General features: G+C 42.8%; 1 protein-coding gene across 2 annotated transcripts in view; it reads left to right on the top strand.

The window, feature by feature from the left end:
• The window catches only part of MDGA2 (MAM domain containing glycosylphosphatidylinositol anchor 2), a 628,431-nt gene that overhangs the window by 389,844 nt on the left and 225,902 nt on the right, over positions 1-12,685 (top strand). For both annotated transcript variants that reach the window (XM_067554719.1, XM_067554718.1), the window contains exon 8: positions 10,302-10,595. In XM_067554719.1, the coding sequence (XP_067410820.1) occupies positions 10,302-10,595 (294 nt within the window). The remainder of the gene's footprint in view (positions 1-10,301; positions 10,596-12,685) is intronic.

Here is a 12,685-nt window from a genome sequence, read left to right as displayed (position 1 = left end):
GGATTCCCAAATCAGATTCTGATGCAAATTTAACAGGTGACCCGTATCTCCCAAGAAACATTCCTGATCTGAGCAGAGCTCACTTTTGGGGCATTTGAAATCTGGACTCAGATTTTTAGGCCCATCTCTGTAAAAGCCCTGCAAACCAATCCTGGGTGCTAGCAACTGATGGCAAAACCTTGCTGTGCCTATAAAATTAATGGGACTGAAAAGACGAATCTTTGTTATGTCAGGGGCAAATCAGCAAGAAATGAAAATAATTTCATGGCAGCCAAAAGAAGGAGTTTTAGTCTTGCACATTTCATTTTTTTTTTTCAATTTAAATATTATACTCAAAGTAGGAGTGATGGGCTTCTGTTGTGGGGAAGACATGCAGGAGCTTTACTGAGCTAAGATTTCTAGACACTCCAATTCCAGGCCACACTGGTTAAAATAAAACATTAAACAAGTTTATTAATTACAGGAAAATAGAGTTTAAGTGATTATAAGTGGAAAATGTAAAGAGATTAAAAGTAGCTACCAAATGAAATAAACGTAAGATCACAGTCCAAATTCTACACACAAACAAGCTCTTGAATTAGCAGTGTCTCACCCTTGTTAGCTGGTACAAGCAATCTCTTAAACACAGGCTCGGCAAACTTCCTATCTTGGGACTCCCCTTTCAAAGTCCTTTTTTTCCTTCCAGATGATCCTTCAGGGGTTGAGTTGGGGAGAGAGAGAAATGAAGTGATGTCACGTTACCCCTTTTATAGTCTGTTTCAGCTTGATAGAACAGTCCATGCACGTGACGTGCTGGCTGTTTCCATTAGACAAGCAAACCCATTGCTAAAGTGCTTCCTACAGCGAAGTCTTCCATGTAAACCATCCCTGTTAATGGAATCTAATGGGTGAGAGAGAGCCATTAACACTGTCTGTCCACGCCATTGTTGTGCCTGAAAGGCTGTTTGTGAGAGTTTTCCACCTTGCAACGTGTTCTAGTAGCACTTACGGCAATATTTATGTCTTGACATACTATGGTAGCACATACAATCCAACAGGGAATTAACGTTTAGCAGATCCATGCTTTTTAAATAATACCACACAAGGTAAGGTACCCTTAGTACAGTGCAGATCACAATTATATGACATTGGTGAATAGGGGGTTTTTGAGGTGTTGGTTTCAGACACCGGGTGTCACACTTAGTTCCTGGAGGAGATTGTTCCACAGGCTTGGATCAGCCTCCAAGGAAGCCTTCTCTCCTGCACCGATGACCTTTGCTCTTATGGTACAAAATCCCATTTTGCCAGGGGAGTGAAGTTGTCGACCACGCTGTTCATTCTGGAGCTTTAGGCAAACATTTTGGATCTGCTGGGCCCAGGCCGGGGGTGAGGCTGCGGGGTGAGAGCAGCGGGTAAGTGAGGGGCACCAGGCCGGCCCTTCATGACGGGCGGGGGGCGCAGGAGACTGAGGGGCAGCTGCTCCCATTCCTCACTTGCTGTTGTCTAGATACCAACTCTTCTGTCCACCCTAAATATGCTTACTGAATCCCCGTCCTAGTTTTCCTAAACAGTTGTTTGAAGAGAAACACACAGAACGGGTTGGTAAACAATTTCATTCTCCCCCAGGAGATGGTCCGTTAAGAAAAAGAAGGTCTCTAATGATGATGAATGGCTGCCTTACTAAAGTGCATGACATAGCTCAGAGGCTGCCTTTCATAGACCATCCTGGATGTCTGAACCCTGTCTCTGTCAAGCCTTTTGCTAACCCTCTCCCCAAAACATTTTTTTCTTGTCATGAGCTATGAATTATGGACAGAGGCACAAGCCCTCAGTCACAAAGCCACATTGGGCAGGGGATGCTCTTGAGGGATCCAGAACATTACCCTTGACCTTCATAAAAATTGGAGAAGGCAAAGCCCTACACAAGAGGGCCTGTTATCTCCCTGACACAGCAATGTAGCTCCCTCCGTGTTGTCTAGCGCTTTGCGCAGTGTAGTTTTAAATGGCACAAGCGACAGGGCTTCCGTCAATTCTCTTGGCAGATTAACTCAATCTAATCTCTGTTAGGGATTATTTCTTGAAACACATCTCAAACATTCCTTTGTCTGACTTTATCCATCATTACTAGTCTGTTGGCCCACTCTGCACAGCCGGGTCCCTTCTTGGTGTTTACACCCGTCAAATACTTGTAAACTTTATCCCTCTCTCTTCCAAAGCCACAACCTTTCTCTCTCCTAATTAGACTGTAAACTCATTATTGTAAACACACCGTCTTCCTATATGTCTGTAAAGCATCATGCACAGCTATGGAAATGTTTAAATAATAATCCTCTCCTACCTCCATATCTGGACTGTCACTGGTTCCTGACCATTTACGCTTCAATATCTCAGAGAGCCATCCTTTATTCTCCCTTCGCACCTCATCTTGGCCAGGTATTATCTTTCCTTGAGTACTACAAAATAAGAATACATAAGAACGGCCACACTGGGTCAGACCAATGGTCCATCTAGCCCAGTAGTATGTCTTCCAACAGGTGCTTCAGAGGGAATGAACAGAACAGGTGATCATCAATGGATCCATCCCATCGCCCATTCTCCTTCTGGCAAACAGCAACCCCTGTCCATCTGGCTAATAGCCAGAACCTCCTTCTCCGAAGTCTCTTTGTCTCTGGCCTTCTATCCTCCTCCTACTGTCCATTCAAAATATTGCTGTGGATCACATAGGGCCTAGAAAATCATATCCCTGGCTGCTACGGGTGATGTGCACATACTAGATACCTAAGATATAGATCAGGTAATTTGCACACTGTTCTGACTCCATCCATGTTCTGTCTAAATCTTTCCATTGGCATCCTCTTGATAGCTGCATCAAACACAAGCTTCTTGTCTTCACCATCAGCACCCTGTGCAACTCGTTTCCTGCCTCCATCCTTGCTGCCAGTAATTGCTATTGTGGTATCATCTAGCGTTTCTAATCAGGGAGCAGACGTCATTATGCTAGGTGCTGTAAAAAATCATAATGAAAAGTGGTCCCAGCCATATTGATCTTAAAATCTAAGACCTCTTGGCTAATTTTTAAATGCTTTTATATAGCCTTCTTGGCTATTATAGCCCAGCTATATGTTCATGTCTTTTCTTCCACATTGTTCTGACCTCTTTAAATTAAATACTTCAGTCACCTTTTGAATACTCACTAAACAGAGCATGAAATAAGAGGGGTAAGAATGCTCTTCAATGGTTCGATGTCATACTGGGAGGATGTATCTAGTGAGGTGCAGAGAGGTCTGTCTTGGTTCCAGTACAATGTACGACAGTACTTTCATTAATAAGTTGGATAATGGAGGGGAGAGGATGCTTATCAAATTTGCAGATGACACCAACCTGGGAGGGTTCTCTAGCACTTGGAGGACAGGATTAGAATTCAAAATGACTTTGACAAACTGGAGAATTGGTCTGAAATCGACAAGATGAAAATTAATAAAGACAAAGGCAAACAACTACATTTAGGAAGGAAAAATCACATCCCCAACCACAAAATGGGGAATAACTGGCTAGACAGTAGTACTATAGAAAAGGATCTGGGGGGGTTGTATATTAGATCACAAATTGAATATGAGCCAACAATGTGAAGTTTCAAAAAAGACTAATGCAATATAATTCTGGGGTGCATTAATAGGAGTATTGTGTATATTAGAAAAGGGAGGTAACTGTTCCGCTGTACTCAACTGGAGTACTTTTTCCAGTTCTGGGTGCCACACAGAAGTGGAAAATATTAAGTAAACCTGATCTATGAGGAACACTTAAAAACTGGGCATGTTCAGTCATCAGAAAAGAAGACTGAGAGAGGAACCTGATAAGTCTTCAAATATGTTAAGGGCTGTTATAAAGAGGATGGTGATCAGTTGTTCTCCACGTCTACAGAACAAGAAGTAATGGGCTTAATCTGCAGCGATGGAGATTTAGGTTAGTTATGGGACAGATCACTTTATGATTACCAGTTCTGTTCATTTCCTCTGAAGCACCTGGCGGTGGCCACTGTCAAAAGACAGGATATTGGGCTAAATGGACCATTGGTCTGACCCAGTATGGGCATTCTTATGTTCTTATATTAGGAAAAGCTTTCTAGCTGTAAGGGCAGTTAAATACTGGGCTGGGCTTCCAAGGGGAGTTGTGGAATGTCTGCCATTGCAGATCTGTATGAACAGATTGGACAAACAGTCGGGGATGGTCTGGGTATATTTGGTCCTACCTCACACAGGGGTCTGCACTAGATGACCTCTCAAGGTCCCTTTTTTCTAGGATTCTGTTCTTCTAAAATCCGTAGTATTAAAGAAATCCAGTTACAAGTTTTTCTGTGAAGGAGTCATTTGAAAATGTGCTTCTGTATTTATTGATGGATATGCCAGAAGAATATGTATTTGGGAATAGCAGACCATTCTAAATAGATAGGGCCCTTTTAAGGTACTATGCCTGGAGAGGAAAGATGGCAGGCACTGGAGAAGAATTAAGGCACTGGACTGAGACCAGAGAGCTGGGTTCGAGTCTTCTTTCTACCACAGGCTCCCCGTGTGATCTCGTTAATTAAAGTTAATTAAACTCTATGTACAGTTTTGCATCTTCAAAATAGGGATAATGATATTTTCTCTTGAGGGTATTGCAAGAGTTAATACAATCACGTCAGAGGCACCGTAATGTTACAAGGATAGAAGCCTCGGCCCTGTCCCATATGTCAGTTAAGGATGTGATTTTTACTGTCTTAATTAAACCCGTCCTTATTAATGTGGACACAGTTATCTTGGTATAAAGGTGCCTTATACCAGTATAGCTTATTCCCCTTCCCATATGGAAATAGGTTATACCTATAAACGCATTTATACTATGTATATGTTTCCACACTAGGGGGCTGTAGCACTTTAACTTTACTGGCATTGCTAAAGTGGGACAACTTGGATGTGTGGGCGTGGTATAATATGTACATAGAGACAAATGATAGGCTAGTGTTTTAGAAAACAGAATTAATAATTTCACCCTCTGGCAGAATGAATGAGCTAATAATTTGGTTGCTTCAGATATAAGTTATTGTGGCTAATGTATTGTTCAGAACAAGCATGAACAGCATCGATGCCCATAGCCTGTGTTGCAGGAGACTTACTAATGCCTCTGGGAGAAAGGCAATATCCGTCCAAGACTCCTTGTGCCACAGCAGCAACTGCTGGGAGAAGAAGAGTTTAACAGCCACAACTCTTGCTGCCTACTCTGTTCTGCTAATCAATGGTAATGCTTGTCCACAAGGAGCCAACGCCTCGATAGGAATCACTCTCTCGGCCCCAGCCCCTCCCCATATGTTTGGAAGAAGGACAGTAACTCTGTTCTAGTGAGTGTTTTCTCCTAGGGTTGCGTGTCTCCATTTTTGACCTACCCTCTTTTCTCTTTGAGTTCTGGAATGCTACAGTATTATTTTGCTAGGCAACCCTGTTCATTCTCTTCCCTGCTCTGCCTGCAGTAGTAAGGGTGTTCATAAGCTGTCATGTTTCCCATAAAAGTGCAGTCTCTGGTTTGTAACTTGTCGTGTACCTTCAACACTGAAGCCCATCACAGTAGAAGATGAAGCAGATTATTATAACTTCTAAAATCTCCGGTAACTGGAAGTGACCCTGGCACAGCCCCACTCTCAGGTTGGACACTGGTCTGTTATGAGTGGACCCAACTTCTCCATACATATGCTTCTAAACCCTCCAGTCTGGGTAAGCGGCTGGTCACTGCTCTAGCTCTTCATTTCCCAGGTGCATATCCCGTGTCTGAAACGCTTCTTTATTTCAGAGAGCGGGCTGGCAGGGACGTTTATCCCTCCTCTTCAACAAGGGTGGTTGGTAAAGGAGCCCAGGCCCTGTGGGCTCCGGCCTCAGGGCCTGTGAGATGCAAAGATGTCAAGCACCCTGGAGTGCTACAAGGCGACTTTCCTGGGCCACTTCATGTTCGCCGCCCCCAGAGAGTCTAAACCCAACGTTTGAGACCAAAGAGAAAATAACTGACTCTTCAGCCCAGCAGGGCTCAATTGGTAGCCCCGTCCTGGCAGTGAAGACTTCTGCAGTTCCCTGGTTCAAGAACTCTCAGGAACTGTCCCTGGCTGTCTCCTTCTGAGCTGTCGGGCTCCTTTCTAAGCTCTTCCTCCAGCTGGACCAGAAGGTGCAGGTGCTGGGGGTGGAGGGGAGTGCAGGCAGTCACCCGCTCCTTAACTCTTTCAGTTCCAGTGTGGGGTCTATACACCCCATCACATTGCTATGGCTTTGGGAGTGGGGCAGTTTTGGTAAAGTGCATTTTTAAATTGTTGATATCACAGCAGTTTAAAAAAGGAGGAAGTGTGCATGTCACCACCAAATAATTCAATGTGGCTACATAAGCTGATGTGTGTGAGAATAAATACCGTGCTCCAGTTCTAACCCGCAAGGGGCAAAGGGCATTCTTTACTTCTTGTTTTGTGCATTTCAGATTTTTTTTATATATATATTTTTTCCAGAGGATTGGTCATTAGCTTTCAGTGGGATTTCTGCTCCTAAATCCTTTAGATTCTTTTGGAAACCGCTCCCTTAAATGTTTTGTATAAAGTAGATTTGGTGGATCTGTTGGGTTTATGCTTTAACTTTATATTGTTGATAGGTATTTTGCAAGTAAATTGTTCCATTTAAGGCAATCTGTAACCATGCCACTATTCCTTAGTTGCATTTATTTGGGACTATATCATTATATATATAAAAATATATAGATAAAGAGATAGATTTGTCACTTCCCCTCTCCAGTGCCAAAGTTCTTTTCTTTTGCCCCACAAGTATGTAAAGCACTTTATCACACCTTACAGCATGTGAACTATCAAGCTGCGAGGAGTTCCCTATAGAGAAGTCACAAAGGACGTCACTCCACAGTGTAGAAACAGCATGTGTATACATACTTGGAGCTCCTTTGCTGGAGGAACACTATAAGAATAATTCATCCTTAGAAAACTCTAGTTCTGTAATGCTGCCAAGTTTGATGTCAGGTCAGTTTATCTGTTGTATTAGTTCTGACCACAAAAATCAGACATGCCCAGAGGCTGGTCTAATTTACATACCCATCCTTTTAGTCCTTTTTCTGTTTGGGGATGATATATTATACTTGACACTGTTAGCTTCGCTCTTTCTTTTTCCCATATCTTTCTTTTGGAACAGCTCACCCTTGCCTGTGTATTGACTATATCCCTTGTTACATATTAACCTACACTGATTCATCCCAATTACACAGAACTTTCTTAGAGGAAGCCCAATATGCAATGCTTCCCCGCAAGTTACAGAGGTAAAATAAGTCATTTACGGGGTCAGTGCAACATGGCATGCAATTTTACACACCCATGCATCAAGTGACAATAACTGGCACTCTCATTGTTTCCACAGCTGATCTCACATTGAGCTGCATTATTAATGTGTCGCATTGTCCCATGCTAACCCAGGATCCCACTCTGACATAGAGGAAAAGCCTGTCATAAATGCAAGTTCTTTAAAATGCTGCTTTTTCCCCATTCTTCTATGGTGGTATATTATAATCCATAAATACAGTTATTGGAATTACTCATTGATTAATTTGTGAGGATAACTAAGAGGCATTTAACAAGTTTGCTGGACTTAGGCAAGAGCCAAACCCAACAGTTTAAAGAAGGCAGCCCAACACTTCTCATTGCAAGTGATCGAAGTAATTGGAAACACCTCATAGTCCAGAAGGCGTGCTAGTATAAGGTTTAGGATTTACTACCTGTTAAGAAAATCTTTTAGCTCACCAACAGTTAGGTAGGTAGGAGCTGCATACAACAGATCTACATGGAAACGTGCTTGAGGTACTGTAAACTTGTCCTCTACTCGCACCTTTTCTTGCTTCTGCCACTTGTTGTGGCTTGTCATTAGTCATGACTGCAATGGGTCTGGGATTGTCCTTTTACCTCATGAGTGTACAGTGCCTGGCACAGTGGGGCTGTGAGCCCTTCTAGGGTGTGGTCTGGTTGTGCTGAGAAATATTGTATCTGATAAAGATTTGCTCTTTGATAACTTATGTCTTGTTCCCACTGAATCTGAATAAGAAACTCCATTTGTTTTTTCTTCCTCCTCCTTTTGGAGGGAAGCAGCTGGGCCATGGTGATTCCCCGGGGGAAGGACGCTTTGCCCTCCCCCTGCCCACCAATGCTATTGTTATAACAGGTTTGGGATCTGGGAACAGCAGTGTCATGAATTCCGTATTATTTTTCTCTCTTTCTCCCATGTCAGTATATGGAATTTTGCACAGAGGGAAAAGACATCAGATATTTTTTTCTCAAGCCACTGGATGCCCATGTCTGTTCTTTTTGAGTGAGAAACATTTATTTCACGGCCGCTTGTTCAACCTGCCCCGGATAGTTTGGTGTTCAGTGTTATTCTGTGGGCATTTGCACACACGTGTTTGATATGTGTGCACTCTGTGCCTCAGAGTGAAAAATAGAATGTGATGTGATGGGGCGTAGTGGTTTTATCCCCCTGAGTTTGGGATGACCGCAGTACTCATGGATGGCAAGGCTGGCTGTGAGGTATGCAGGATTTGCCAAGTAAGACCCGATCGAGCCACTGTGCCCAATACCATCACCTATTTTGTATGTGTGCGCCTCACGTTACACCAGAGTATGTTCTAGGAGTGTTTTAGAAAGATATGTTTGAAGTACTGGTTCACTTTTCTAGATCCTTCTGTGAAACCAGGTTGCCTCAGTTATTGCATGTCTCACTGTACAGGGTTCAGAGTGAAATAGTCTAAAACAGCATTGCTGTGCCTGAACATTTCATCGTTTTAAAGTCTGATACTAAGGGATCTTCCAGACCTAGAAATAAGTGCTGGGTCCTAGGAGGAAGATGGGGCTCTCTTTCCCCTTCTGACTGGTACAAAGCTTCCACCTGTGACCCTGGAGGGCTGTGCGGTAGAATCAGTGAATCATATAAATGTAGGACTGGAAGGAAACTCGATAGACCGCCTAGTCTCCTGCCCCTGCCCTGAGGCAGCTTTGAATGTGTCACATTTGTATGGTTAGAAGATTTGGTGCAAGATTCAATCTTACCTGCCCTGACTGTGGGTTGGGTAGCTTTTATTTTTGGAAGAGCCAACGTTTGTGGGGAAAGAAGCCACATTTCTCTGGCAGGCTGATTGAAAGGAAATGGTGGGTGTTTGAAGGTGCTGAGAGTTTTGAAGTGGTAGAACAAGTCCTACCAGGTGGATGGGTAGTGTCCAGAAAGCAGGCAGGCAGATGAGACATGATAAATGTATTTATCGCACTGCTCTGCACCCAACCACATGGTTGTCATCTCCACATATATCCATGCAAGTAAACACAACATCGTCTCCTGCCAAAAAGGGGCTGTTCACTTCTAGAAATCATGCTCAACTCCAGGAATTATATTTTGATCTGCATTAAGCCCATGGCTAAGAGAGAAGAAAAAGCTAGGTTACAAAACTAATATAGGCAAGATGAGATTGCGACGATAATTGAACATGACAAACATGTTCTCTTCAAGCCTTTGACGCTCTCAGTGCTCTGTACTTATCAAAAGCATCTGCGTAAAGTAGAGAGGCAGAAGTGTCATCTCTAATGGGGCTAAGTGTGGGAAGCTTGGTTGAATGCTAATAGTCTCTTGGTACAAACGCTGGACTGGTGACATGGGCATTTAACTTCAGGATAGAGTTACAAACTATATTTCCTTCTGATCTCGCACCTTCCTCAGTAGAAACTTTCAAACGGGGGAACAAACTGTCTAGAAAAAGTGGCAACGTTATCATATGTATTTTGTACGCTAGTGTTGACTTCATTGACTTCATCCATAGGAGAAATCTCCCCTTATCATTGTTATGCTGTGCTCCTAGCCAAGGGATTGCATGACACTTGTGGGAAAGAACTTTTCAAATGTTCCTTCCCAGAGTTGTTTATTCATAGGTTTAAAATGTGCATTAAGAAAAGCTTTTGATAGTAATGTTGTGACAGCTTTTTTTCTTCCATTCATGAAGTTTGTATTGATTTCTGAATCCTGCATGAATGTTGTCTTTAGTGCTTGACTGTTATATACTTGATCTGCAATCAGTTCTATTATAAAACAAGTTGATAAAGTCAAATGAACACACTTAAACGGAAAGCTGTGTCTAATGCTAAAGCTGTAGATATGACCAGAGGTTCATCTCATGAAAATACTAGTAGCAGCACTGTGTATTTTCTTCATTTTTGCAACTACTTTTCCTGTAAATACTAACCAGGGAATCTTCTCTTTTTCCCCCTCCCTTTCCTTTTGAAGTTCCACCCAATCTGACTGTTCCACAAGAAAAATCACGTTTAGTCACCCGGGAAGGAGACATTATAGAACTACAATGCCAGGTGACTGGAAAGCCCAAACCTATAATTCTTTGGTCCAGAGCCGATAAGGAGATTGCCATGCCAGATGGATCAATGCAGATGGAGAGCTATGATGGAATACTGAGGATAGTGAATGTATCTAGGGAGATGGCAGGAACATACCGATGTCAGACCAGTCAGTACAATGGATTTAATGTGAAACCCAGAGAAGCGTTGGTGCAGCTCATGGTGCAGTGTAAGTAAATTCTTATTTCTTTCTCATGCAATTTTTGGGGAAAGTGAATTGATTGTTTCCTGGTAAACTCCTAGCAATACAAGTCTGCTGATTATTCCATACCGCAATGCACTGCTCTTGGGTTCTCTGATTCCCAGAATTGGCAATTAGAATATGGAGATACTGTATGAGTAAAAATGACACAAACAACTCGTTAAGTTAAAAAGTATGTGATGATGCTGTTGTCAGTTTTGAATGAACCTGTTGTTCTGTGGATGTCTAAAATTAACCTTTTAGGGGCAGAAACAAATACCCAATGTAGGAGAGTGTGTTTCTATAAATATTGGCCCTCATACTGATTTCACTTATGGACATTATATGAGGAACTAATTAAACACTTTGCACAGGGAACTCTTTAGATTCTCAATCTGTGATTTATAAACGGTGTTGCTATAAAAATCAGTCACATTTAGGAGAAAATAGAGGGAAATAAACTCCTTTGCAAACACTATGCTTTTATTATCAGCGAATGAGATGTCTGATTTGAGGTGGGGACAGTAATTCATTGTCATGTCTGTGTAAGTGACAGATAAGAAGAGATTCACTAGGAGATGTTCAAGTCTGAAAATCAAATCAAGTTAAAAACACGGTTTTTTATTTTCGCTGTTAAAGAAAGTGACTTATGCACTACTCAGTTATTTCTGACTCAGATGAACCAAGTAGCTCTTTATGTCAGGGACTGTCTGTAACCATGTGTATATTCACTGCTTGGCAGAACGAGTCCCTCATCTCAGTTGGGGTGTCTCGGTAATTCTGCTATACTCCTCCTAATCAATAATATAATCCGTTATTCTAATATGGTATTTTCATTTTTGATGGTCTCTTGCTTAAGAAACCGCTTGTGATCAACGGAGCTGCTCAGATATGCAGAGGTGCACTGGCATGTCCTTTACCTGTACATGTTCAGACAAATAGCCACATGGATTTTTGTTGCTAAAGATTCTGCCACAAGGTACTGTACCTGGACGTGTTGCCGCTCTCTTCTCTCCACTCTTCCCATGGCATAGAATCACAGGGCTGGAAGGGACCCCGAGAGGTCATCTAGTCCAGTCCCCTGCACTCACGGCAGGACTAAGTAATATCTAGACCACCCCTGACAGGTGTTTGTCTAACCTGCAGTTAAAAATCTCCAACGATGGAGATTTCACAAACTCCTGAGGCAATTTATTCCAGTGATTAACCACCCTGACAGTTGGGAAGTTTTTCCTGATGTCCAACCTAAACCTCCCTGGCTGCAGTTTAAGCCCATTGCTTCTTGTCCTGTCTTCAGAGGCTAAGAAGAACAATTTTTTCTCCCTCCTCCTTGTAACAACCTTTTATGTACTTGAAAGCTGTTATCATGTCCCCTCTCAGCCTTCTGTTCTCCAGCCTAAACAAACCCAGTTCTTTCAGTCTTGCCTGATAGGTCATGTTTTCTAGACCTTGAATCATTTTTGTTGCTCTTCTCTGGACTTTCTCCAATTTGTCCACATCTTTCCTGAAATGTGGCACCCAGAACTGGACACAAGACCCCCGTTGAGGCCTAATCAGCGCGGAGTAGGACGGAAGAATTACTACTCGTGTAATTCCCATGAGCTAGATGCTTACGTAAGCCATAGTGAGTTTAGATCACCCCACACCAGAGACTGGCTGGTCCCTCCTTAATAAAGACACCACATGACTAATTCCTCCTCATACTTTTAACACTTGAGTGCCACAAGAGGTTAGCTTTTAGAGGAAGAAAAGCTACATTACTTTCCTGAGTGCTTTTTGCTGAACACAAGAGGAGTCGTGCCTAGCTGCAGGTGAGCGCAGGAAAACGATTGGGAAAGTGTGAGGTTGACTATAACATGGCAGAATAGCCTCCAGGGTCCTTGTGGCGAAACCAGTCTCCAGCACCCCTGATGGGCATGTGAACACAAAATAAATGGAATGATAATGTTCTGGCGGGCAGGGCACTGGATGAGGAGCATGGAAACCATGGGTCGGTATCTCTACCACTGACCGGGGCAACCTTGGCAAGTCACTGCCCCTGCCGCTCTCACCCTTTGCCTGTCTTGTCTGTTTAAAGA

This window comes from Emydura macquarii, unplaced genomic scaffold (genome assembly GCF_026122565.2).
Source record: "Emydura macquarii macquarii isolate MOO-44397 ecotype Brisbane River unplaced genomic scaffold, CSIRO-AGI_Emac_v2 contig_1551, whole genome shotgun sequence".
Taxonomy (NCBI): Eukaryota; Metazoa; Chordata; order Testudines; family Chelidae; genus Emydura; species Emydura macquarii.
The sequence above is the reverse complement of the archived record's forward strand: the minus strand, read 5'-3'. Positions and strand labels throughout refer to the sequence as shown.